The sequence below is a fragment of the Gopherus flavomarginatus genome, chromosome 4 (genome assembly GCF_025201925.1).
Source record: "Gopherus flavomarginatus isolate rGopFla2 chromosome 4, rGopFla2.mat.asm, whole genome shotgun sequence".
NCBI classification, from domain to species: domain Eukaryota; kingdom Metazoa; phylum Chordata; order Testudines; family Testudinidae; genus Gopherus; species Gopherus flavomarginatus.
Window position 1 is genome coordinate 66,149,980 of NC_066620.1, and position 25,321 is coordinate 66,175,300.

General features: G+C 49.8%; 2 protein-coding genes across 4 annotated transcripts in view; one reads left to right on the forward strand and one right to left on the reverse strand.

The window, feature by feature from the left end:
* The first annotated feature begins 253 nt into the window (after window positions 1-253).
* CCDC167 (coiled-coil domain containing 167) lies at window positions 254-16,097 on the forward strand. Of its 2 annotated transcripts, XM_050951579.1 has the most exons (5): window positions 254-355; window positions 7,365-7,459; window positions 10,404-10,456; window positions 14,324-14,401; window positions 15,079-16,097. In XM_050951579.1, exons 1-5 carry the CDS (start codon window positions 317-319, stop codon window positions 15,180-15,182), a joined length of 369 nt encoding a protein of 122 aa, XP_050807536.1. In that variant the 5' UTR covers window positions 254-316; the 3' UTR covers window positions 15,183-16,097. The 2 variants fall into 2 exon arrangements, with proteins under 2 accessions (XP_050807536.1, XP_050807537.1); XM_050951580.1 differs by lacking the exon at window positions 14,324-14,401.
* Window positions 16,098-16,728: 631 nt separating this feature from the next.
* Window positions 16,729-25,321, reverse strand: part of CMTR1 (cap methyltransferase 1) — a 59,140-nt gene continuing 50,547 nt past the window's right edge. For both annotated transcript variants that reach the window (XM_050951577.1, XM_050951578.1), the window contains exons 22-24: window positions 24,686-24,798; window positions 24,100-24,208; window positions 16,729-20,133 (exon numbers count right to left, since the gene is read on the reverse strand). In XM_050951577.1, coding sequence (XP_050807534.1) covers window positions 20,001-20,133; window positions 24,100-24,208; window positions 24,686-24,798 — 355 coding nt within the window. In that variant the 3' untranslated portion in view covers window positions 16,729-20,000. The remainder of the gene's footprint in view (window positions 20,134-24,099; window positions 24,209-24,685; window positions 24,799-25,321) is intronic.

A 25,321-nucleotide genomic window follows, 5' to 3' on the forward strand; every position in this document is an offset into this window, starting at 1 on the left:
TGGTGCAGAGCAGTGTGATGGGCACAGACAAGGAGCCTAGAGAGAAGAAAGGCCTGTTGCCTACTCTAGTCTACTGCCATGACGCCAGAAGCTGAGGGGCGTCTGAAAGGCTAACCCTCTCTTCCGGTGGTGGCTGGTTTAGATGGGAATCCCTCACAAAGATGGCGGCTGTATTCAGCTGTGCCCCTCACAAACATGGCGGCGACTGCCCCTCACAATGATGGCAGCTGAGGTCTCCTCCCCGAGAGCGGGGCCATACGTGTCCCTTAACCGAAAGGGGCCGTGCGCATGCGCATTCGGGGCAAAGCGAAGGAAGATGGTTAAGAAGCGAGAGGGGCTGAGCGTCGCTCAAGAGGTGACAGCCCCTCCCCCCACCCAGACAGCTGGGAGCGGGGTCACTGGGGGATAGGCCGGTGGGGGCGAGAAGGGAACAGGGGGCAAAGGGAGGGGGGAAGAGGCGAGGCATGTAGGGGGCGCAGGCAAGGGAGTGGGAAGCGGGTGAGTGGGGGACGAGGCGAGGTGGGCGCTAGCCTAGGGGGCGGGATGCGGGGAGTGGGTTGTTATGGGTAAGGGCAAGATCTTCACTGACGGGCTATGCTGCCCCCCAGATCCGTGGGGCCTCTCCTGAGGGTGGCAGCTGAAGAGTATCCCCTGCCTCTGGGACCATTTCTGCTCTTCCCCGCAAACTGTGGCCCTGGCTGGTGCTGCCCTTTGGAGTTTTTCTGTCCTGCTGATGTCGTGTTCCTGCTCCCCGACTCACTCCCTTTTCACCTGGGTAGGGCTCTCCCTTGGAGGAGGCAGTGGTTTGCAAATGCTTTTGGGGAATGAGATTAAAAATCAGTTTCTTCCTAATGAATGAAAGGAATAGTCCCGAACCAATCAAATGAGATTCAGTAGAGAGAAATGGGAAGTGGAGACACAATCCAGTGAACACATACAGAACAGAGAAATGCAGGTAGGGCAAAAACATCACTGAAAAGGCTGGTATTGCATGTTTTGTGAGCCACTGTGACCAAAAAGGCAAATGTCTTATTGAGCTCTATTTTTTTTAAATAGGAGTGTTGTGTGTGGTAGTTTTCTGCGCTGCTTAGCCCTGTTTAGGCCTTTATTTGAGACAACAGTTATTTCTGGGTCCCATGTTTCAATGATAAAGAGCTCAGAGGAGAGCGGTCCTGAATGAAAAAAAGGTTTGGACAATAAGCCCTAGCAGAAAGGGTTCAGAGAACTGAGGATGTTTGATTTGGAGCTATGACAGCCAAGAATAGACATGGTAGTTGTTTCCACCTCCATGAAGGCATGTTGTAAAAAGGATATGGCCTGATTATACAGTCTGATCACAGATTGAGAAGAGATGGGGCTTTAGTTGCAGCAGGGAATTCTAGTTAAATGTTGGAGGGTATTTGGAATCTTTTAACTCCAAAGAGTTGGGGTGATGAAACAAGCTGCCTTGGGATGGTGTAGAACCACCTTTGCTGGGGCTGTCAGAGGCTGAGACCTGAAACCTGTCTACCAGAGGGTGGTTTAAGGATATTGACTCAATCTTGCCACAATGATGGGGAAGGGACTAAGTGAGTGTCCCTTCTAACTACAAATGATTCTGTGAAAGGCAATTTAAAAAAGGGATGAATTTGGTCTCTTTAAAGTAGATGGATCTGAGCCTTAGGTTTGAAATATGTGGACACCTTTCAGCTGCACCGTCATCTTTGGCATTTAAACTTTCATTTAACACCACTACCTTCAAAGCCTTTATGCTTGTGAAGAAAACCTTCCAGTTAGGAATGGATGTGAGCTGATGCAAGGCTCTTTTCCTGAGCCCTGCTCTAAACACAAAGGCACATTGCTTCAACTAAAAGTGTAATTCAAGCAGATGCAACTGTGTGTGTGGATGCTCTTGCACTGGCTTAAACCTGGCACACGGTTGAGCTTGCATTGATAAATTACAGATGCAGACTACATCAATATAAGCCTCGTTCAAATGGATGTAACCAGGTCCTCACACAAAGTTGAATCCGTTTGATGCTATGCCTTTAGTTAAACTGTTGCAATTTTTTGTACTTAGATAAGCTCAGGATCTTCCAACAGGTAGCCCCAGTGACAATGCTGCTACTCAGAACTTCCCTGAGCCTCAAGAGCAGGAGAAATTAGCAAGACTCTGGTTGGTTTCATGGGCACTGTTCAGAATCTGGTAGGTGGTGGTTTAACTCTGCTGCTGCTTCAGAAAGTTATGATGGCTGTGGTAGATACAGGAGCTAATTACATAGGAAAGGAAGGACCCCCCAGTAATGGCGAATAGGTGGGTGGTTGATGCCCTCACTCCCATCTCAGTAGCCATGGGGCTGGGAGAAATAGAATAGGAGCCTGTAAGGTGGAGGTCCAAGAAAGAGGTAGCTACTAGACAAAAGTGATCTGAAAGATAAGTCCCTCGGAGGGGCCTGTGGAAAGCACCCTGGTAGGAATCCTAGCACTCCCCCTTCCCAATGTTTGGAGTTGATAGTGAGGGACTGAGCAGGTGGATCCTCCTCCTTCATTCTGTTGTTTTGGCCTCAGGCTAGTAGATGTCTGGCAAATGTTTTCAGCCCTGCTGCATGTACCTATTGCTGGTGAAATGATTTGTTGAAATGTAAAATTATTGTAAGACCACAGTGAAAATTGAAATAGGTCCGTTAACCAAGAGGTTAGCATGTGAACCTAAACAAATTCAATCTCTGCTGGGCTGATATTAATAATTGAGCCTACAACACTGGATTCAGGAACCACTGACTAACAAATGGAGAGAAATGCCTTGAACTTGCTAATAGATGACAAGGGATGAGGCTGCTTCTGGGAGGTGATTTCCCCCCCCCCCCAATGCTTTTGTTTGGCTTTGATCTGTTTTATGAGGGTCATGAAACAAAAACCTCATTACCCAATGCTGTTGGCGTATGTGTGATATGGCTGTTTGCCAGCATCTTAATTGGGGGATTCATAAAGGCAGAGGGCAGATGTCAGTTCTTGAAAAGTGCTTTTAGCCTTTCTGCTAGGAAGAATGCTTTTATTAATTCAGTACAGAATGTATTAAAAAAGGATCCAGCCCAACTCTGTAAGCAGGGCTGCCTCTTTCCTTTCCCGCCATGTGCAAGAGGTTTTGGACTCTCTTCCCAAGACTGCCTGGGCAAATGAGATTTGTAACAAACATAAAGGCAATTTGGATTGAATCTGTCCCAAAGCTCTGTATTTTCAGAGGTCTCCAGATGGCACATGTATGAAGCCAGATTTCAGTGCAAATTACTGTGCGTGGTGGTACATTTCATGGCAAGGGATTCAGCTGGCTTCAGAATGTTCTGCAGCTTACTTGTTGTGCGCAAAAATTGCTGGTCCCTCACCCCGGAGCTCCTTTCATAGCAGTTGATCAGGTAGCAGGAGGGCAGTGGCTGTGCAGTGAAGGGTACTGTGTGTGCTCTGATTGCTCTCTCCTTGCTGGATATTAAACACCTGCTTCAGTTATTACTTTAAAGTGAGACTGCTACTAGTTGAAGAGGATGTTGACTTAAACGAAGTCCTTTGTCTGTCTGTGGAACAGAGTTCAGACAGCTGTAATGCACAGAACATGTGGGAAGCTTATCAGCCCAGTCCTGGAGGGGCCCCCCTCCAAGGGCCATGGGGAGCAGGAGGAAAAGTTTGGTCACTGTGACCCATTCATTTCTTGGCAGAGGCTGCCAGTAAGGAGACCAATTGGTGTGAATTATATTGATGATATTGTGTCCCACTGGGAACCTGGACCAAGAGCAGCTCCATTTCATACAGGCCTCTGATAAGTCTACGTTTGTACTCTAGCTAACCTCTCCATGCATTCTTTAGTAGGAGCAAATGCTTTCCATCTACAACAAGTTCAACACACAGCTGTTTCTAGGGAAGCTCTGTGGAGAGCTGCCCCTGGGAATTTTGTGGAAGCTTTACAGTTTCTCAAGTTCTAAAGTTTTACAGTCTATGGGGCCCTTGGGAGAGTCTGTGGCAGCCCTCAGAATAAGGGGTAATTCTCAGTGGGGTTGCTCTGATTTCTTCCCCAGTACTTCTTATATTTTTTCTTTTGCTGGCAACAAAAGGCTGCATGGACTATGCAGCCAGTGAGAAATACACACACGCAATGCCAGCTCCTGAGTCAAAAATCCCAAGTGAGGCAATGGAGCAGCCATACCAGGATAGTACATACACAGAGCCTTCTGCCCATTTCTAGTGCCTTTCCTCTGAGGATCTCTAAGCACTTTACAAACAAACTTTCCAATCCCCCCACCCTCAGTGAGGTAAGTGGTAGTCCCCCAATTTACAGGTGATGTCAGCTGCCTCCAAGGTAACACAATGAATCAGTATTAGGGACAGGAATAGAACCTAGGAATCTTGATTCCCATCTCCTCTTATAGCCATTAACAAGGCAGAAAACCCAGGGAAAAGAAAAAATTTCCAGAGGAAGGGATTTTGTTCCATCACTACTGTTCACCATTCTCTGTGTTCCTAGTGGAGATTCTTTTCACCTGTTTGTGCCCCAGCCTCAGAAAAGGTATCAGCACAGCTCTGGGGAACATCTGTTGTGAACTGCTTCTGCAGGAGCCCAGCTTTGGTTCTGATGAAATGATAAAAAGAGTTGGAACTTTTTAAACATAATTAAGCGTCTGGAGGATTTTAGTTGGCAGAAAGTCAAAATGTGAGGGAGTGGCACAAAATAAACTTTACTTAAATCACTTTAAGTCATGAAAGTGGTGAGTGAAGCGTGCACTGAGAGACGGCAAACAAAATGAGAGGCATCCTTAAGGAAGAGCTGGTACTTGGTGGCTTTGAGAGGGGAATGGCGAGCACAGTAAGGAAAAGAGACATTGAGGAGGAACCGCTTGCCATGACTGATTAAGCATGGGTGCTAGCAGTTGACTACTCTGTCACGGAGTTTGTCTAACTAGACTAAGATAAAAGGTGAATGTATTAGCTGGCATGTGTTACGTGTTCTGTCTACACTAGGCATTAACACAAGTTAGTTAAAACACTTCAGGTAACTCATTTTAAAAATGCTTCTTTTATCATCCCACTCAACACAAGCTTTTGGAGGGGTTTCTTTGACAAAGTGCTAATGATGTAGTTGTTTGTTAAACATGACCACTCACTTCTCCTCCCCCCACCCCCCGGAAATCCAGACCGTGTTCCCTGGATCAGTGCAAGCTCTGGGCTGTGTAGGCTCAGGGGAAGCTGTTCTTGCTGCCAGGAGGATCCACACAAGGCCCCTTCTCTCTGTATCAGTCTGTTGTCTCTAGTTTGGTACTTAGATTATAAACCCCTTGGGGCAGAGACCATTTTGGGGTCAGTGTTTGTACAGTGGGGTCCTGGTCCATGGCAGTGGCTCCTAAATGCTATGGAAATACAAATAATAATACTGCTGACTTGGAAACTGCAGTCTGGTAAGAAGCTGTGGGGCTTGAATCTCACTGTTACAGGTGCCAAATTAGTGGGGGTGAGGGGGTAAAGGGATGTCTCCAGACACCACCCCGCTGGAATTGGTGGGGATGGGAACAGTGGTTACAAAATCCCACACCAGCCCTTGTACTCCTGCCCCATGCAGACCCGATGGTGCAAGAAGAGAAGCCACCTTTGGCCACCAGCTCCACCAAATCATAGTTTGTGGCTAGTGGAAAAATTCTACTGCTGGTTCATTGTAAAAGGGGCAAGTGCTGACTTGACTCCACCAGACTCCCCCGCTGTTGCTCTCTAATGAGCCCACTCAGTTACTGCCCTATGCTGAGTCTGCTCAACTGCCCCCCTCTGCGTGAGCTCCGTGATAGCCTTTGTGTGCTTGCCCTGAGCAGTGTGAGAGAATTGTTAATTAGTCCAGGATTGAGTTGTAAGTGGTTAATCAGAGATCAGTACCATTGATTTTCCTGTGTAATGATCGGTGGTAACATCTTTTCTCACTACCTTGGAGGACGACATGGTCTTTGAAAGCCAAGGCAGCTGGGTTTAATTCCACCAGGTTAATTTACACAGAACATTGCTGTTCTCCAGCTCCCAGGTTCTGAAGTATCTCACCAGGCAAGATCCAATTCTTCTGGCCGCTTGTCCCTCCTCAGCCCTGCTTCTGCAGCTCATGCACAGCACAGGGTTTGGTGGCAGATGATTGCAATGGGGCTCGCAATGATTTCAAAGCTAGTTAATGTCAAAGGCTTTGTTCTTTCTGGGATTTGGGTGTCACCTTGTCTAATTATCCCTGATATTTTCCTCCACTGGACTGCAAGCCTGTAGGGCAGAGCTTTCCCTCTGGAAGGCTTAAAGCCCTGGTTGCTGGGCTTGGCATAGCCAGGATTCCCTGCACAATTGTTCAGCTGTGGTATAATTCATTCCTGGAGGAGTCCTTCCCAAGCTCAAGCGTGTTGGTCACCTCTGTTTGTGCTTCAGCCATTTGATTTTTTTCCCCCTCTTTCCTTTCCTCTTCACCCCAGAATAAAGGCAGCTTCATGAAAAATAAATTAAACCTGCTAATTAGATGACTGGCTTACGTAGCTGCAGTAACTTCTTGCTGCACCGTGACTGAACCCAGACGCTTGGTGCAGGATGGCAGTCTCTCAGCAGGACAGAGGCAATGGGGATAACTTTGTCCTTGCTCTACTCTACCAAATATTGGAGACCGCTGTGCTGAGCCTGTTTGTTCATGTGTGGTTCAGGATCTCCACAACTAGTCTGTGCTGGAGGCTGTGGAGCTAACAGATTTTAGTGAGGAGAATGTGACATCCGCTGCTCCCTACCACCCCCACATCACACAGCCAGGCTGAAGTGCCTCATGCTCGCTTGTTTCACCTTAGCGTCCCTGACTGCTTGTTCCCCTTTGCAGCATTAATTCAGGACCTAGTTCTTGCCAGGGTGAACAGTCTGCCCACTTGATCCCCTTCCTCCCTGTGTAAACATCCATTAGGTCACTTCTCTGCCTGTGAGTAAAGGGGAAAAGCCAAGGCAAATAGAGGTGAGGGCTAGAATGAAGGACGATCAGATCTTAACAAGAGGCACTGGCCTCTACAGGGGTCTTCAGTACTACTTCAGCCACAACTGGAGTTGATAGCACAATGACTTAGCACCCCAGCTGCGTGGGATGGAGCTGTACTGAATTCTTACAGTGATCAATATCCATTTGCTATGATCGCTGTGTTCCAACCAACTTACCCGTGCACTCTGCTCAGGCCAGGGGATCGGAGAGCCTCATGAAACCCATAGCTCAGCTGATTTTTAGGAGTGAGGTGGCAAGACACTGCAGTGGGGCTGCCATCTCTTCTCCTAAGCTGGGAGGTCCGGAGCTGCTGGGCTGTGGAGAGAAGTCAGATGCCAGTGATTATTGTGGCTGCTGCTGTGTGTTTCAGATTGATGGCCTGGAGGAGAAGCTGTCCCTCTGCAGACAAAGCATGGAGGAGGTAGACCTTAAGCTGCGCAGAGAGGAGCTCAGTCCTGAAAGAAGGTACTGGTGATTCCCCTCTATTCAAACCTGGATAGCGATGCTGCAGGCTGCTGTGTGCTCATGCAAACCACTGACAGTTAGCTTTGTTGGGAGTACTCACTAAAACCTCTGTTGCCAGGCTGGGCCCCCGATTTGGAGCTTGTTTAAGGATGGAGAGAACTGGTTTTCTCTCTCTTCCAGGGAGGTGGGGGGTGACATGGTCAGAGTGCTGAATTTGGCTTCCGCTTCCCTGTTTGCAAACCCTCTGTGCATGCAGCCCAAGCAATGCCCAGTCCAATTTGCTTCCAGAGTTTGGACCCCAGCACTAATAGGAAACAGCTGTGTGAGCTGGACAGATGTTCTGGGTAGCAGCATGCAGCTGATCTTGCTTAGACCATGTGGGTTCAGAGGTGCAGTAACTAGTGTGTGCTGAATATTCAAGGTGCTCTAAACCAAATGCTAAGTGGAATCCAGTCAGAATGATCCCAAGGGGACTGAATTTTGACTCCATCCACCGTGCATGTTTGCATGGGGACCTGGTTGCAGATCCTGGTGATAGCCTAGAGTGGACCTAACTGTGTGTCTCATCCGTGCAGTGAGATGGTTAGTTTCCATTTCCACACTCGAATGGAACTTTGCTGTAACTTGCTCCCCTAACCCTAGTAGTGCTATAGGCAGAGCCTTTCCCTGAATGTGATCACCCAACCTCAGTCATGTCCCTGCTGAGACCCTTTTCTTCCCATTTGTTAGCAGCCTGTTGCTCCCCTCCTAACAGGGAAACTGAGCCATCAAGTCTAGGCACAGGAAGAGAGCAGCCTGCCAACTAGATCCTATCAGCCCATTGGTCCAGCTAATCTATTCTCCAGAGCTCAGTCAAGTTCTAGGTGTCCCAAGCAATGTGCTTTTACCTCTTCCCTTGAGAAACTCTTCCAGTCTCAGACTTGCCATTAAGTTCTTCTATTCAGCCTAAATGTTCCTGGGCTTGGTTTCTCCCCATAACTCCTAGTTTCCCCCATAGGTTACCAGGCTCAATTTCTCTCCTTTCTCAGAGAGTTCTGTCTCCTCTCTCCCCACTTTCAGTCCTTATCTCACAAAACTTTTTGTCCTAGGTTAAGCTCTTCCATGTATGTCACATCACCCAGCACCTTCTCTACCCTCCCTGAGATTAGTCGGTCTGTTTCTGTTAATGATGTGACCAGAAGCCCCAGCCTTACAGTGACCCACTGACTATCTCTCCTGCCCTCAAATTCAATGTCTTGCCACTTATCATTACCCTGAGTTCAGCCAGTTCCCAATCCAGGTGATAAGGCTCCTGTCCTTAGAATCAATGTGTCAGGAGAGGTGCCCGAGTCTGCAACATCCCCTCAGTCTTTTACCAAGGAAGTGACTGAGCTTGGCCACTCATGCTTTTGCTAACGTCTAGCTATCTCCAGATTTTTTACTGTTTGTCCCATGAGGGAAGCTATTGACTCGGTGAGCCTAAGTCAGCGGGATAGGTCTGCTTTCCAATTTTGCTGTCCCCACCCTCCAACTAAAGCCCAACTGGATTCATAGTAAGTTTGGGGTTTCATTGCCTGGGGCTCCATGTCATTCAGTCCTGCAGTGCTGCATGTGTTCAGCTTGGCCATGCTTTTTAAACAGTCTCATTTCCCTCCTAAGCATGAGAGCCTTTCCCCTTGATTTTTCTAGCTAGGCAGGTTTGTAAACAGTGATACAGCAGCTCAGCTACTTCAGAATCAGGCAGTTTAAACATCTCTTCTCATTTCCTCCTGGGCTGCACTCTGCATTTTCTTTTCCCCAGATGTATTTCGGGGTCCTTCTTTTCCTCTCCTCCTATTAATGCACCCTGCCTTATTACAGCCCTTCTCTCTCCCCTTAACTAACTGTACAGTAAGGCTTGGATCCAGCTTTAAAGTGCCTGCTTTACCCCACAGGGGAACAAACAGCCCTATGACACAATGCCACAGAGCCTGCTTGGAGCAGGGAGATAGATAATTTGTTGGTGTATGTTTGTTTACACCCCACTCCTCAGAGCTGCAGCAGCTTTCAGGCCTTTAAATCATTGTGCAGCTGAAGATACAGGGTTTTCAATCACCCTGAATTCTGTGTGATGCAGCTGGTTCTTACTGCAACCAGACACAGCTCCTTTGCCTGAGCCATTGGGGAGTTTGTGCAAAATGGGGGCCTTGGAAATGGGTGGGAAGAATTTTTCTTCAGTCTTTGGCTCTGAAATGTGGGAACAACATGGGGACTGTGATCTGTTTGGCAGAGTCGGGGAGTGTGGGGTTCTCTTCCAGACTCTGCACCAAAGCAAATGCCTCCTTTTTTGGGAGGGGGCGGGGGAGGCTCCAGGTGTGAGTGAAACCAGCTGTGACAGTGCAGAAGCTTATTTGTGTTCAATGGTGTTTAGACAGGCCTGAGCCTCCCCATGCACATGCCCCATTCCCAGGGCCAGGTGCTGCTTTTCCTTGCTGCCCCAAAGCATTCAGAACAGCCCAGCCTTTGGGCATTTTCCTCACTGCCTTCCCTGGGATGTGATCACTCCGTGTATGAGGCCCTGCCTATTCCTGGGGAAGACACCAGAGCCTCTTGCTCCAGAGGGAGCAGCTATCCCAGCTAATTGGAAAGGCGCTTCCCCTAAGCCAGCTGGGAGTTGCTTTTTAGCCAACCCTGCAGCACCATTCCAGTGTTCAGACAGGCTGCCCTGGAAGCAGGAGTCTTAGCCACCATTCATGCACAGCACTCTCCAGGGAGGAGGACATCTAACCCTGTGGTCCTTCCCCGTATGCAGTAGGGGGATGATAAGCTGCCAGCCTCCCTGGGAGAAAGGTCAATGGTCTCAGTCTGTGTACAGCCCAGAACTCCTCCTCTGGGGCAGAGGCTTTCCACCACCGTACAGCATATGAGCTTGTGCAGAGCAATAGCATTTGCCGGCGTGTGACAAGGCTGCTGCTTCTCATTACAGAAAGTCACTGGAGAGAGAGAGAAGCCTGCTTGTGACCAAAGCTGAAACCTATGGTAAGGCCGTCTTTAAATATAGATGCTCAGAGTGAGCAGTGGCTGGGCAGGATGGCCAGAGTCTGCACTGCACTCAGCTTCCCACTTAAACTCCTGCCCCGCTCTCTGATTTTGCTCAGCCAAAAGGTGACTGAGGGAGAAGTTGAGGCAGATCTATTCAGCTGCTTTTAATCTGAGAGCAGGCTCCTACCTCAGGTATCGCACAGCAGGGACCAGCCTGAGGCCCGTTAAAGGGGTCTGGCTCTGCAGGAAGTGCTGCGCACCTGCCCTCTGGAAACCAGGCCCCTTTAAGGCCATCTCAAGTTGGGGACTTAAAATCCCTAGAGTCTCTTGAAAGTTTTGGCCAGCAAATTGAGTCAGTGGAGCAAATCAGCCTCAGCCCGAGTGTCACCATAGAGGTTCAAAAAATAAAATTCAGTTCAACTGAAACCTCTTCCAAATGCACAGTAGAAAACCATCAGGGAGGCTTCTGCTCACGTGAGTGTCTGCCCCATCTCTAGTGGCTCAGGTGTGGAGTACCTCAAGGCCAGAGTCAGGTAGGGGAAGGCTGAGCATCCTTCCCTCCCCATCCTATACCCATCCCCTCAATGGACTAATGTGAATGTGGTGTAGCTGGAGCCCCTCCCAAGTACTCTAGGCATGCACCATGAGTCAGCTGCTGGATGACCCCCCCCCCCACCTCCCGCTTTGTATGTGGTGCAGTCCCCTGCACTTTCTATTCCAATCTCTAGCCAGGAAGTGTGTGTTCCTCCCTCTCTTCTGGGTGTACTTACTGCACAGGAACTGTGGCATTAGGCTGCCCCCTGCTGGCAGAATTGAGGTTTTTGTAGCCACACACAACTCTTAAACTTGTCCCCTCATGAGGTTCTGACCCAAGGCTTAGTTAGATTCATCTGAGTCTTACCTGTGGACTGAGGCCTGATCCTGAAAGAGGGCAGCGTGTTCTCCCTGCTCCTTGACATCAATGGTAAATGGGGACACTTATTCCCTTGCAGTGTCAGGGTCTGCCTGTAGCAACCTGTGCAGGTACGTTGTAGCTTGCTGAGTAGAGTTGCTGCGGTTGTTAGTCAACACACACTGTTCCCAGTTCCTCCCTGGGCAGAGGCATCAGCAGAAGATTCCTGAGACGCCACTGCTGCATCTCTGAGATTGATTCTCAAACAGGCTTGTCCTTCATGTAGACCCAGACTCCTTGAAGTGACTGAACGTGTGGGGCTTTCCCAGAGCGAGGGAGCTCCTGGCTGGGTTCCCTCATTGGGACTCTGCACAGATAAGCTGCTGTGTCAAACACACAGGTGGGTGTCTGCCATGCAGGCAGGGAAGCTGCATAGAAAGCTGCCATGTGTCTTGTGCTGGGTACTGTATCCATCACAAGGGGGCCTTGAGTTTTGATACCACCACCCCCCTGCAACCTCAGTCTGAATAACTAAATAGCACAGGCCAGGCTGGGCTCAGCAAAGCCTGGCATAAGGTTTACAACCTGTCGAAGAGCCTGGTCTCTTCCTTCCTGACTTCGTCCCAGGCAGCAGGAAGGATTGGCCTATCAAAGGGGTGGGCAGGATGGTCCCTTATCTCCTGGCCCAGGAGGCTCGCCCCCTCCCCCGCAGCCTCAGCTCACTCGCTCCGCCACTGGCGCAATGCTCTGGGCAGTGGGGCTGTGAGCTCCTGGGACAGCACAGCTGCAAAGCCCAGCCTGACCCGGTGCTGCGCAGTGGCAGCAGCATGGCCAGGCTCCAGCCGGGCAGTGCAGCTGTAGCGCTGCCAGCCACCAGTGCTCCAGGCAGCGTGGTAAGGGGGCAGGGAGCGGGGGGGTTGGACAGAGGGCAGGGGAGTTTTGGGTGGTGGTCAGGTTGTGTTGATGTGGATAGGGAGCAGGGGGGGAATAGGGGGTTGAATGGGGGCAGGGATCCCAGGGGGGCAGTCAGGGAGGAGGGTGGCTTGGATGGGGTGGCAGGGGGGAAAGTCAGAGGCAGGGATTCCGGGGGCAGTCAGGGGACAGGGAGAAGGGGTGGTTGGATGGGGCAGGGGTTCGTGGGGGGTGCATCAGGAATGAGAGGAGGGGTTGGATGGGGCAGCAGAGGTCCGGGGGCGTGTGGATGGGGCAGGAGTCCTAGGGGCACAACCCCCTCCCCTAATCAGCCCTCCGTACAATTTCTGAAACCTGATGTGGCCCTCAGGCCAAAAAGTTTGCCTGCCCCTGGCCTATCACCCACTTTGGGCAGGGTGGGGGATGCTGGCAGCAGCTGGGATAGCATGGAACTAATAGGCAAACCCTCTTCTGGGTTAGCACTTACCCTTTCTCCAGGACACATCTGAGAGAGCTCCGGATCCACAAATTGTCACCAAGCAGAGGGCAATTGGAGGGGACACAGTGCACTGAGCGAGCAGGGCTTGTGGGAGTTGAAAATTAGGACTCAGCCATGGGCTAACACTCATAACTTCAATGTTAAAGTAAGATCGCAGGGGCTCAGCTGGGTAAAGCAGATTCATACAGAGCTGGCCTTAGGGAACTAACAAATGCAGGACAGTGGATTAGATTACCCCATCCAGACTCCTCTAGCAGCACCAGAAAAGATGTCACAGCTGGAGCGTTCTGCTGCTGCACTCAGAACAGGATCACCACTGAGCTGCTTAACAAGTAAGCACTTCTAGCAGTTTAACCTTCCCTTGTCAAGTGAGCTAGCAACACAATGGTCCCTGAAGAGACTGGATTCCCAAGTGGCAGCAGTGCAGGGACTGTTCACCAGGGTGCATGCAGCAGACCCAGTGCCATGCTAAACACTCCTGCAAAAAGTGAAATCCTATTCTAGGAACCCATCACAGGGTAGGGGTTTGCATGTCAAATGCTACTAGCTTACAGCTGCTTCAGAAAAATACTGCAGGGGAGAGGACAAGACTCCTACTTTGGACTTGGATCTAGTAAAGCAGAAAATCAGTATTCAGGACTCTTGGGTTCTGTGCTGTGTGCTCTTAGCAGCAATCTACTGTCTCTGCCCCTCAGTTCCCCTTTGTCAAACAGGGGCAGTGATCCCCACCCATCTTCACAAAGCATGTTGAGATCTCAGTCTGAGTGGCACAAAATTAGCATTAATCAGAATTCACATGCTCCTTCAAACAGGTGCACTAGGCTCGGAACTACCCTGTGTGCTCCCTATCTATCTTGCACTCTCACTTGTCAGCTGCCAAAGTCCCTTCCCAGTCCACAGGGGTTATCCACCTGGAATCAGCAGCAGCGATCGGGGAGGGATGGATCTGTACTAGATGCAGTGTAAAGATCATTAACTGCTTCTGCACAGGCAACAGTGTATTACGTAGGAGACAGCAAAATACACCTATTAAAGCAGCTGACTGTGTGGCTGCAGGATAGCTGCCAAAGCTTGAGCTGTGTACGGAGTTCTGCCCACCGTCCTGATTCAGATGGCCACAGGGAAGAGTCAGGAGCCCAGCTGGGGAAGTGACACTAAGCCCACGTCCAGACTACCTCGCCGTATTGGCAGGTTAAAATCGATTGCTCGGGGATCGATATATCGCGTCTAGTCTAGACGCGATATATCGATCCCCGAGCGCGCTTACATCGATTCCGGAACTCCATCAACCCGAACGGAGTTCCGGAATCGACACGGAGAGCCGCGGACATCGATCCGGCGCCATCTGGACGGGTGAGTAATTCGATCTTAGATATTCGACTTCAGCTACGTTATTCACGTAGCTGAAGTTGCGTATCTAAGATCGATTTTCCTCCCCTAGTCTGGACGAGGCCTAAGGTTAGGTCCACACTACCCGCTGGATGGGTGGGTAGGTATTGATTTATCGTGTCTCATCTGGACATGATAAATCGATACCTGAGCGCGCTCCCGTCGACTCAAGAGCTCCACCAGGGCGAGAGGCAGAAGCGGAGTCGACGGGGGATCCACAGCTGTCGATCCCATGCTATGAGGACAGGAGGTAAATCAAAATAAGATACGTCGACTTCAGTTACGCTGTTCCTGTAGCTGAAGTTGTGTATCTTACACCAAACCCCCCCACCACCAGCACCCTAGTGTAGACTAGGCCTTAAACCCAACCCCACCTTTGTATTTCCCATGTGAAGTTAGTGGCTGGTGACAAGTGCTAGACAGAGTCCTGCAGACCGCCACGTATAGAACAGGTACAGCACTGGCAGTACCAGCTGTCTTTATAACCACTCACCCACCCCATTCTCCAGAAAATGAGGGAGGCATTCCATCTCCATGGCCCATTCAGGCCTTGGCCTTTAACAAGGGGTGATTTGTATGAGGCTACCTAGCCACCAGTAGGAAGTGGCCTGAGGTCAAACAGCCATTGTCCGTTATCTTTCAGACACCACTGAACTGGGCAAGAGGCCTCTCTCTGATATTGTACCTGTCCAGTCCTTCACAATGAGGGGCAGTTTGAGTAGTAGCAGCAGCTCTGCATGTTTACAAGGAACTAGACTAGAGCAAAGCACCTGGCAGGTCACAGCAGTCAGATGAAGCTGATCTCTATAAGGAGTTTCCCTCCATGCTTGAGGGAAAGGGAGTTTACTGTTCCTTAGAGCAATGGGTGCAGCTGTGATGCAGGAAGGGAGGCTGCATCTTACGTGCCGGTTTGGTTTTGTTTTTTAGAGAGAGAACTAAAAGTGCTCCGTCAGGAAAATCGCAAGAACGCAGCCATTGCACTGGCCATAGTACTATTGATTATTGTTGTTTACACCTGCTGGACAATGTAGTCATGGTTCAGAACTCTCACTACTGACCACAGGGCTCCACTGCAAAGACCTCTTCCTTCTCCAGCTGATGTGCCTCCCACCCAGGGGCTGGTCAGCTTTTCAGACCATTAGGCACCTGCAGTCTTCATGGCCTGGACAGCCTTCTCTCTGGCAGCTGAGGATCTTGAAGGCAATGGGAAGCTACAGACACAGCACAAGTGGGTTTGGAGAGCAGACTGAAGTTCAGCTGGAGCCATCTCCTCCACATACTGTCCTGGGGGGCCCATGGAACAGACTGCAAATTAATTTCAGGGGGATGCATTCCTCAAGTTCCCCTTTTCCTAGTGGGCCTTCTCTGTTCCTTGCTGCTCACTACAAGGTTTTGGAGCCTGAAATCCTCTCTGCTCAGCTCAAGCAGAACCTGGGAAAGCTTCCCTCTTACTGTGCCTCAGCCCTGAGTTGAAGGGACCAATCTCTAGAGCTCAAAGGGGGAGTTCAGTCATTGTGCCCCTCTCGTGTGATTGCCAAAAATCCCCATGTGTAGTAGTGCCAGTTAGAGAGAGACTTTTTTCAACATAGCTTCCTGCTAACCTGGAGGGGGCCGGAGGAGTCAGTACCTGAAAATGGGGTCTTTGGGATGGTGTCTTCCTGCCACTCAGCCAAATGAACTAAGAGGGCAGAAAGCCAATAGCAGTTCCTAAACCCTGGGTAGTGGTGTGTGTCTATGTACAGCACCCCCCAAGCCGCCTCTCTGCCTCTCCACCACCCCCCGCCCCAAGGCAGAGCTCAGCAAAGGGAAGTGCAGTCTCAGACGGATAGTTCTGGGACACTAAGGATTAAAACTCACTGGCTTAATGGCGGGGCGCTCTGAATTCAGGGCTGAAGCTGTATTGTTTTTTAAATAAAGTCATTTGAACATATGAAGGAGCAACTGCATCTGCCTGTAGCCTCCCCCTGCCTGTGCACTTCCTGCAGCTGGAAATGGGACCAATCAGCAACCAGCTGGCTAGTCTGAGGCCCTTCACTCGAGGCTGTGTCAGCCTGGCTGTAACACCATGACTTCGGAATGCACCATCCCATCCGTTCCAACACTGCAGGGAACATTCTAGGCAGCAGTGGGAAGAATCCTCCTGATTTTGCTGAAAATCAGAAAAAACAAATGGGGCTACATGGAGCCCCTGGCATGTGGTTAGCAGAACTACAAGCTTCAATTACCTGCAGCTGTCTATAGATCGAAGACCAGGCTGATGGCAGCTATTAACACATCCCTCGTTTGAGCTCTGCCCAGCCCCCTCACTACTGTTTAAAAACACCACCACCCTGGAGGGGGAGGGGGCACACAGAGCACCTGGCATGGGGGTAATAAGGGGTGGGTTACAGCAAGTCCCTGAAATAGAGAGGTATGGGAGGGTGGCGCACAGGTGACTTGTGGGGTAGGTTGGATGGCGCACAAGGAGTCCCGGGCCATGCACAGTCCCCTCTGCCCGCTCCCACCCTCCCAGTTTTGCACTGGGAGTGGTTGTTTCCCCATGGTTTCAGGAAACAGAGACCAAAGAGCATCAACACCTTTGTGAACTAAAGAGCTGTACTGGTAATACACAGACAATGAAAGCAGAGAAATCAACACAAAATGATACACAGCCTAATATAATACATTGTGCAATCAACAGACATAAACATTCCCTTCAGCAAGACATTCCTCCTCCTCCCCCTGGAGCCAGTGGGAGAGCGCAACTTGGGTCAGCCCCTAGCCCTGGGCCAAGTTTCTACCATCCCTTTGATACAAAGCCATTCCCTGCCCCACATGACCAGAATGAATCCCCTTCCGCCCCCTGCACCCTCCTCGGGCTGAGCAGCTCTGACGCACACAAAACAGCGTATGTACAGGGCTTTGCCTCTGGATTCTTGGCCTGTCAACTCCGATTGGTTCCTTTAGGACATTTCAAAGCAAGCCATGGGTTCCCAAGCCCAGAGGAGCAATGGAGCTAGGAGAGTCTTGAGCCAGAGAGGGAAGAGGGATAAAACCTTTTCCCTGCAGCAGGGAAGCAGTAGTGAGGTGCTGGTGCTGCCCTCCCACAAGAGGGTGGGAGATGTGGTCCAGTGCATCCAAAAAATACATCTCCTTGTAAAAGACACAATCGACTAAAAGCAAAGGAAATTGGGGCAATGGGGAAAGCAGGCAGCATCTCTCAAACCGCCTGCAAGCAACTGGGTTTCTTCTGCACCCTGGGTTTTCAGTACCAGGTAAAGGCTAATGGAGGCCTAGATTATCCACGGTGTATTCCCTGCGGGACACCTCCATCCTCACAAACAGGGAGAGGCTAAGGCCCTCAGTGGGGAACACACCCTTGAGGGTGCAGAAGACACAGTAAAGGACCATAGGAAAAGGAACAGGCCTGTTGGCTTCTTGCTGGCATCATGGCTGCATCGGGGGGATTGGGGAAATCAGCAGAAGCACTGACACTTAAATAAATGATTTTAAAAGCCACCAGTGTGAAGGCTCTGAAGTGAAGCTGCCGGAGGCACCATCTTCCCCACTTGCAGAGCCTCCTCACTGCTCCTCATGGAGGGTCCGTCAATAAATATAAAGTAGCCAATAATTAACTGCACAGGGCGCTGCTGCCCTCTCCAGAAGGGCTGCGCTTAGGCCAGGGGCCATGTTCTGCCAAGGCTTTGGAGCACCTGGGACTAAATTCTGCTAAGGGATTTGAGTCAGAGCCACATCCTGCTCCCTGGATGGATTGGCAAACCTTCCACTTGGCTGCTACAGGGCACAGGAACAGGTCTGACACTTCCTCAGCCACCTTTCTGGAAAGGCCACTCACCCTGAGCTTGCAGGAGCCAGTATTCTAAATACACCAGAGCAGAAGGGCTCTTCTGGGCCCAATAGGGGATACCCAAGTACAACATGGCTCCCACCACCCTCCACAGTTGAGAGCTTAGTCTTCCCGTGCAATGATGGCCCAAGGGCAGCATTAGCCCAAGGCTGGGCGAGCTGTGACAATCCCCGTTCTGCAGCCATCAAGCCTGAACGTGCAGATCCAGGTTACAAGGCAGAGCACAGAAACCACCAATGGTTAAACTCATTTACACCAAGCAATTGGAGGATTAACAAACAGATGCCTGGCCACCAAGTGACCATGCAGACATGGAAGGCTGCAAGCTCAGAAAGCAAGGCCTATGAGCTCAGGGTGAAAGTCACCCTGTGCATCACTTGAGCCCTATGAGGATCACAGATCTTAAGTGTGACTTAAGTGAAGCCCAGTCCTTGCGCTGCCCCTGGTTGCGAGATGAATCTCACCCATGAACTTATACTTCTGCCAGAGCTGAACTCTCCATGTGATACAGACCCAGTCACAGCCTGCATTGGCATGGGGAGGATGGAAGGGGGATGAGAATCTGAAAGGCTGCCTCTGGTTTCCAGGAGACCCACAGCTTTCTTTAAGGCACGGTCCAGGTAACCCCCCCGCCCCCCGTCAGCTTTTCTCTTATTGCCAACCTGTGTAAGAAAAAATAAGTGATTTGGCTGCACGGACCGGAGAAGCCAACCGCCTATTAACTTCTGATCCATGTGGGAGACCAGGCCAGAGGCATTTCTGAAGCCCAGCATGAAGTTAAAACAGGCGACGAGGGCAGCCCTGCTCTTTGGGGTGGCTTTGTGTACATGACGCATAGAGGGCCCAGCACAGAAATGAGTCATGATTTCAGACTGCGATCCGCTGAAACACAATTGTCCTGCTTGCCATGCTAGAGACTCCCAGGTTTGTGCCTTCACTACAGACACAGCTCCAGGTATGGACCAGACACAGGGGGGTTTTAAAGCCTGTTTTACGAGTTAGCCAGGAAAGGTGGGTTCCCCTACAACGGGCCTGGTCATGGGATTGGATTTCTTTTGACTAAACAGCATGGTCAGAGTCAAGGTCTCCTTCCCATAAGACTTCCACAAACTCCTCTGATAAACTCCTACACCTGAAGGCCTGCAGCCTTTCCCCATTTCGCTTTCATCCTGAACACACAGGGAGGGGCAATGTTAGAGGGAAACTGAGGATGGTATTGAGCACTGAAAAAAGCAAACCATCTCAGCATTGTCCTAGGGCAGATTCATGAGCTCACACCTAGGCTGCTGGCTTGGAGTTAACGACGACCTGCCACGAGGACTGGCTTCCTTCCACCGAGATGCTAGCACCCAGGAACTCCCGACAACCTGCCAAGTGCCTCTGGAGCAGACGTACCGGAGCCACTAGCAAAAAGTGACCATCCTCGGATGCCAAGAGCCTGCATTTCCCGGTGAGTCACCCAGCGTTCAGCAAAGGCCCATCGGCTCAAGGCAAAGGAGACAGAGGTGGCTGCTGGGAGCATTGCAAGGCCATTTAAATGCACTCTCCCCCAGCTCATTCCTCCCTGCAGTCCTGTGACAACCTTCTTTTCCTCCTGGTGCTGCCAGGGAAACATACGCAGCCTCCTGATCGCTCCGGCACACGTAGGAGGGGAACCAGAGAGCAGACGCTTGGCTGTAGTTTGGAGCACTAGTGGGGAAAGCTGCCAGACCCTCATCCCCAGGACTGCAGTGGAATAGCACAGAAGAGCATCGGACCTCAACTGCAGGCATCCCACCTCTGACGTACCTACAGCCGGTGCTGCCTGGGCCAGACACTTATATACACTGCTACTCACAGGCTGGAGCTTTGTCACGCTTCTTCTGAGCACCAAACCCCACCCCTCACCCCCCAGGAATCTGTTCTCCTCCACAGAAGGCCTGCAGCTCCTGGATGGAAGACTCCCTTCTCCTGTCTCAGTCTCCCCACTCCAGTCAGTCCCCGAAGATTCCAAGCTGGGGGATCAGGGGTAGTGTGCCTGGATGAAGGACAGGACTTCCTCCTTCGACAGCTTCTCCGCATCTTGCCTTTTCTGGGAGTCGTGCACTTTGACACCTTCCCCCCACTCCCAGAAGAGACGGCTGAAGTAGCAGATGCTGCAGGCAGAAAGAGGAGACAGACAGATCAGCACAGCACACACTGGGCACATTGAGAAGGGATGCACTCCGCATAGGCTGCAGAGACTCTTTAGAGACAGCTGGCCTGGGACCATACATGATATGATTCTAGGGGGCACCATAAAGGAGGCCCAGGTTATTTGCTTTATTAACCCCTAGAGTTCTTCACATGTTTCTCCACCCCAACTCCTAACTTTGGCTCTGAAGTGCCATGCCCCGGCTGCATCGTCGGCAGCAGAGGCTGAACCAAGGACTTCTGGATCTAAACTTGAGTGTCGACTCCCTGCGCTAAAACACCCAGCTCTGTTAGCAAAGGCTGCTGTAGGCTCATCCACTTCAGTCTGTGGCCAGCCACACGAGACGGGGCAGCACCATACCGAGCAGGCATAGGCTACAGCTAGTAAGAATAGCCATTGTTTTGTAGGGCTTACTCAAACAAGCATATGCTGACACAAACCCAGACACCCCAACGTGGCACATAAACTGAAGTGCGTTCCATGGAAATAGCCTTGTTAGTTGCAGCTCCACTCAAAGCAGCGGGAGGGACAAATCAATGTCTGCTGAGACTGGGAACAATCAGTTAGGGGAACTGTGTTTTTCAAGTTCCTGAGAGGGTGAAACAAACAAGGGAATGTCACTAAAGACTCTGGAAAGGCCCGAACAGAGCACCTGGAAGGGTCAGCAGGCCGAATGGACACAGCAGGGTCTGGGCACTCAGCACACTATGGATATAGCAGGGGTGGGGGGAGCAAACTAACCCTCACTTTGCCAACATGAGCTCTGGAGATACAGTGACTCTCCAGAAATCCATCCCTCGACTCATCCCTGAGCATAGACTCCCCGCCCCATCTGGATATTAGTTACCCAGTGTGAAAACAGAGCTGCTAATTGCTGCAGACACAGCAGCCTTAGATTCCTACAATTACTGACACTTAATATTCATAGCTTATTTAGGTACACTGTTCTAACAGAACGATATTAGCATAGCGACAAACGCATGTGTCAGTGGCTAATTACAGACACATTAGTGCTCACTAAGACAAGGCAGAGCATCCATTACAGAGTCACACACAAACCCCTTCCTTGCTTTGTTTTCATAGCAGTGGTTGAGTTTGGTGCTGGCATTCTGCCAGAGAGGCTTTGAGGAGCTAGCACCCTCCCCAGTTTGTGAAGGGGAGCCCTCCCAGCACTGGGATGACGAGAGCTTGTTCAGCTAGCTGACCAGGGAAAGCCTGAAGGATTCCCAGGGTACAGCTGCAAGCCAATGAGGAGGCTAGAGGGGTGTGCAGGGAGCCCCCTTTCACATCAGCCTCTCCAATTGAGACACAATCCCGGGGCCTGTGCAGTCTGCATATAGCAGCACTGTGCTGAGAAACAGACTCACACAACTCACTTTCCTAGGAAACAATGGCATAATGATATCACACAGACCCTATTCTCTGAACCTCTCTGTCTAAGAAACTCCCAGTCTGTCTCCATGATCTACTGACTCCCAGTTACTCTGTTCCTTGAGTCCCAGTTTCCCAGGAATGGAAGCCAGGAGTCTGGATTCCCAGCTTCCTGCTCTAGAGCGCACACTAGGGTGCACAATGGAAGTGATGGGTTGAGTCTGATAGTCGGGAAGAACACACAGAGATCCCCTGCTGGGGAGTGCTCAAGTGATACGTTCCTGGAGCTTCAAGGAGAGTACCAGGTAATCAAACTCCAAATCCTTCTTTCCCTAGGAGCCAACACAATGCTCCTGTTCCACAGCCCCAGGTCTCCCTCCCATTCCCACAGTGCTGCTCCGGCATCGTGCCCACAGGAGAGCCCGAAACAGACAATGCTTCTTCCTCTGCTACCACTGGATGAAGCTGCCTGGCATGCCCAACACCCCAGTCCACCTTGCATTGAGAATGCAAAAGGAACCCACGCACACATGGTCAGACTAAAAGAACGAGGAGTACTTGTGGCACCTTAGAGACTAACAAATTTATTTGGGCATAAGCTTTTGTGGGCTAAAACCGGACTGTGGAGCTCCAAGCAACTCTGGATGTGGCGCCAAACACAAATGTCAGAACTAGGGCTGTCCATTAATCACAGTTAACTCACGCGATCAACTCAGAAAAATTAATTGCAATTAAAAAAATTAACCTTGATTCATTGCCGTTTTAATCGCACTGTTGAACAACAGAATATCAACAAATTTATTAAATATTTTTGGATGTTTTTCTACATTTTCAAATATTGATTTCAATTACAACACAGAATACAAAATGTATAGTGCTCACTTTATATTACTATTTTTTTTTTTTACAAATATTTGCACTGTAAAAATGATAAAGGAATTGTATTTTTCAATTCACCTCATACAAGTACTGTAGTGCAATCTCTTTATCATGAAAGTGTAACTTACAAATGTAATTTCTTTTTGTTACATAACTGTACTCAAAAACAAAACAATGTAAAACTTGAGAGCCTACAAGTCCACTGAGTCCTCCTTCTTGTTCAGCAAGTCGCTAAGACAAACAAGTATGTTTATATTTACAGGAGATAATGCTGCCGGCTTCTTATTTACAATGTCACCTGAAAATGAGAACAGGCATTCGCATGGCACTTTTGTAGCCGGCGTTGCAAGGTATTTACATGCCAGATATGCTAAACATTCATATGCCCCTTCATGCTTTGGCCACCATTCCAGAGGACAAGCTTCCGTATTGATGACACTTGTTAAAAAAAGGCATTTTGACTGAGCTCCTTTGGGGGAGGGGAGAATATTATGTCTCCTGCTCTGTTTTACCTACATTCTGCCATATATTTCATGTTATAGCAGTCTTGGATGATGAGCCAGCACATGTTGTTCATTTTAAGAGCACTTTCACCGCAGATTTGACAAAACGCAAAGAAAGTACCAATGCGAGACTTCTAAAAGTAGCTACAGCATCTACCCAAGATTTAATAATCTGAAGTGCCATCCAAAATCTGAGAGGGATGAGGTGTGGAGCATGCTTTCAGAAGTCTTAAAAAAGCAACACTCAGATGTGGAAACTACAGAACTCGAACCACCAAAAAAGAAAATCAGCCTTCTGCTGGTGGCATCTGACTCAGACGATGGAAGTGAACATGCATCGGTCTGCTCTGCTTTGGATCATTATCAAGCAGAACCTGTCATCAGCATAGACACGTCCTCTTGAGTGATGGTTGAAGCATGAAGGGGCATGTGAACCTTTAGCGCATCTGGCATGTAAATATCTTGCCACGCCGGCTACAATAGTGCCATGCAAATGCCTGTTCTCACTTTCAGGTGATATTGTAAACAAGAAGTTGGCAGCATTATCTCCTGCAAATGTAAACAAATGTATTTGTCTGAGTGAATGGCTGAACAAGAAGTAGGACTGAGTGGACTTGTAGGCTTTAAAGTTTTACACAGTTTTATTTCTGAATGCACTTATTTTTTGTACACAATTCTACATTTCTAAGTTCAACTTTCATGATAAAGAAACTGCACTATAGTACTTGTATAGGTGAATTGGAAAATACTATTTTTTACAGCACAAATATTTGTAATAAAAAATAAATATAAAAGTGAGCACTGTACTCTCTGTTCTGTGTTGTAATTGAAATCGATTATTTGAAAATGTAGAAAACATCCACAAATATTTAAATAAATGGTATTCCATTATTGCTTAACAGCGTGATTAATCACGTGATTAATTTTTTTTAATCGCTTGACAGCTCTAGTCAGAACCTCTTTACAGGGCTCCAGGAGCGGGTCTTCAAGAAGCTCTGCCAGTAAGCACCATTACACAGTGTGGCGTTGCCAGGGCAGGACCTACCACTGTCACCCAAGTGCAGAGCACTGGCCCGCTGGAAAGGATGAGGCACACTGCAGAGGCACGGGGACCTACTGTGGTATGCTGCCACTCCTCAGCCCCCCGGCCAACTGACTGCTGGGACGGTACTCACTGAAATGGTGCGATGGATTCTTGAGGAAGGTCGTACGTTGACTCCTGGGTCGTCTTGTTAAAGAAAAATTTCCTCTTGGAGTTTTTGCTGAATGCCATTGTCCAAGGATCTAGGGGCAAAGCCATAGGGAATAAACAGAGGGCGGGACCAGAATGGAAGCATGTCAGATTATGGGGGTCATTTGAAAGGCCATCTTAACATCCCACTGTTTTCTCCTTCCAACCCCCAAAAAGCCGTGTGTTCCCACACTGCTGTCAATTCAGCGAGGCACACCTTGCACTCCCAGCCCAGCTTGGGCTAGTCTGGAGAGTGATCTTTCCAGTTATGAAATCTGTGATCTCAAAAACCAGCCAGTATACATGTCACTGAACTGAAATCCCAGAGCTAATCAAACCACAATGGGGACAGCTAACCCATCTTCCTCCCAATGCTGCCTAATCCAACCAAAACAGGACCTGGGCCAAATTCAGCACTGACTTCCATGGAGTTACACCAGGGCAGAGCTTGGCCCTGTATTTTTAAAAAACAAAATTCCTTCCTGCTCCTGAAAATGGTGAGGAAAAAAGGCTTGCAGAGCTCTCCCTACCATTCACAGTCCTGACGATGTAGAGTCCAGTGGGCACAAAGTGCCGGTCGTCCCGGCCCGTGTAGGACAGACGTGGTATTCCACCTGAGCTCTTGATGATCTTCATCTCTAACCTGAGTGCCGAGAGAAGGGAGGGATGGCGTTTACTCAAGGAGAGACACACACACTTCAGAGACAGCTGCAGTGGAACTGGATAGCACTGCACACGGCAAAACAAACCAACAGGCCACTGGTCAGTTCTCCATGTGTCTCCCCGCCAGGGCTAGGGAAAAGGAGCCAGAACTCTGTGTGCACACAGACCATCAGCCAGGGAGTCAGTGCTGGAACAAGGGCCATGTCAGTGATTTAGAGTATTTAACCAACCAGGGTTTCCATTACAGGTACAATCAAACTGCAAATCTGTCTGCTGGCAACCACAAGTGCAGCTTTCCCCTGGTGCGCAACAGGGCAGGAAGGGAATGGACCTCTTTGGGCCTGGGAACAGCTATCAGCACGGGGGCTGCAGACCTGGCTACAAGGCTAAGCAAGCTGCTTCCCTCTAGCACAGCGAAGCCCTGCATTCTACTCCAGAACAGACTAGCCTCTGCAATGCAGAATTAGCAGGTGACTGACTGACTGACCCACCCACAAAGAATA

Excerpts from the sequence above, each read along its gene's own strand:
- CCDC167 (XM_050951579.1), top strand. The coding sequence starts at position 317 with ATGGTTAAGAAGCGAGAGGGGCTGAGCGTCGCTCAAGAG. Across the intron at positions 7,460-10,403 it reads GAGCTCAGTCCTGAAAGAAG|AAAGTCACTGGAGAGAGAGA; the intron begins GTACTGGTGATT and ends TTCTCATTACAG. Across the intron at positions 10,457-14,323 it reads GACCAAAGCTGAAACCTATG|AGCTCCACCAGGGCGAGAGG; the intron begins GTAAGGCCGTCT and ends CGTCGACTCAAG.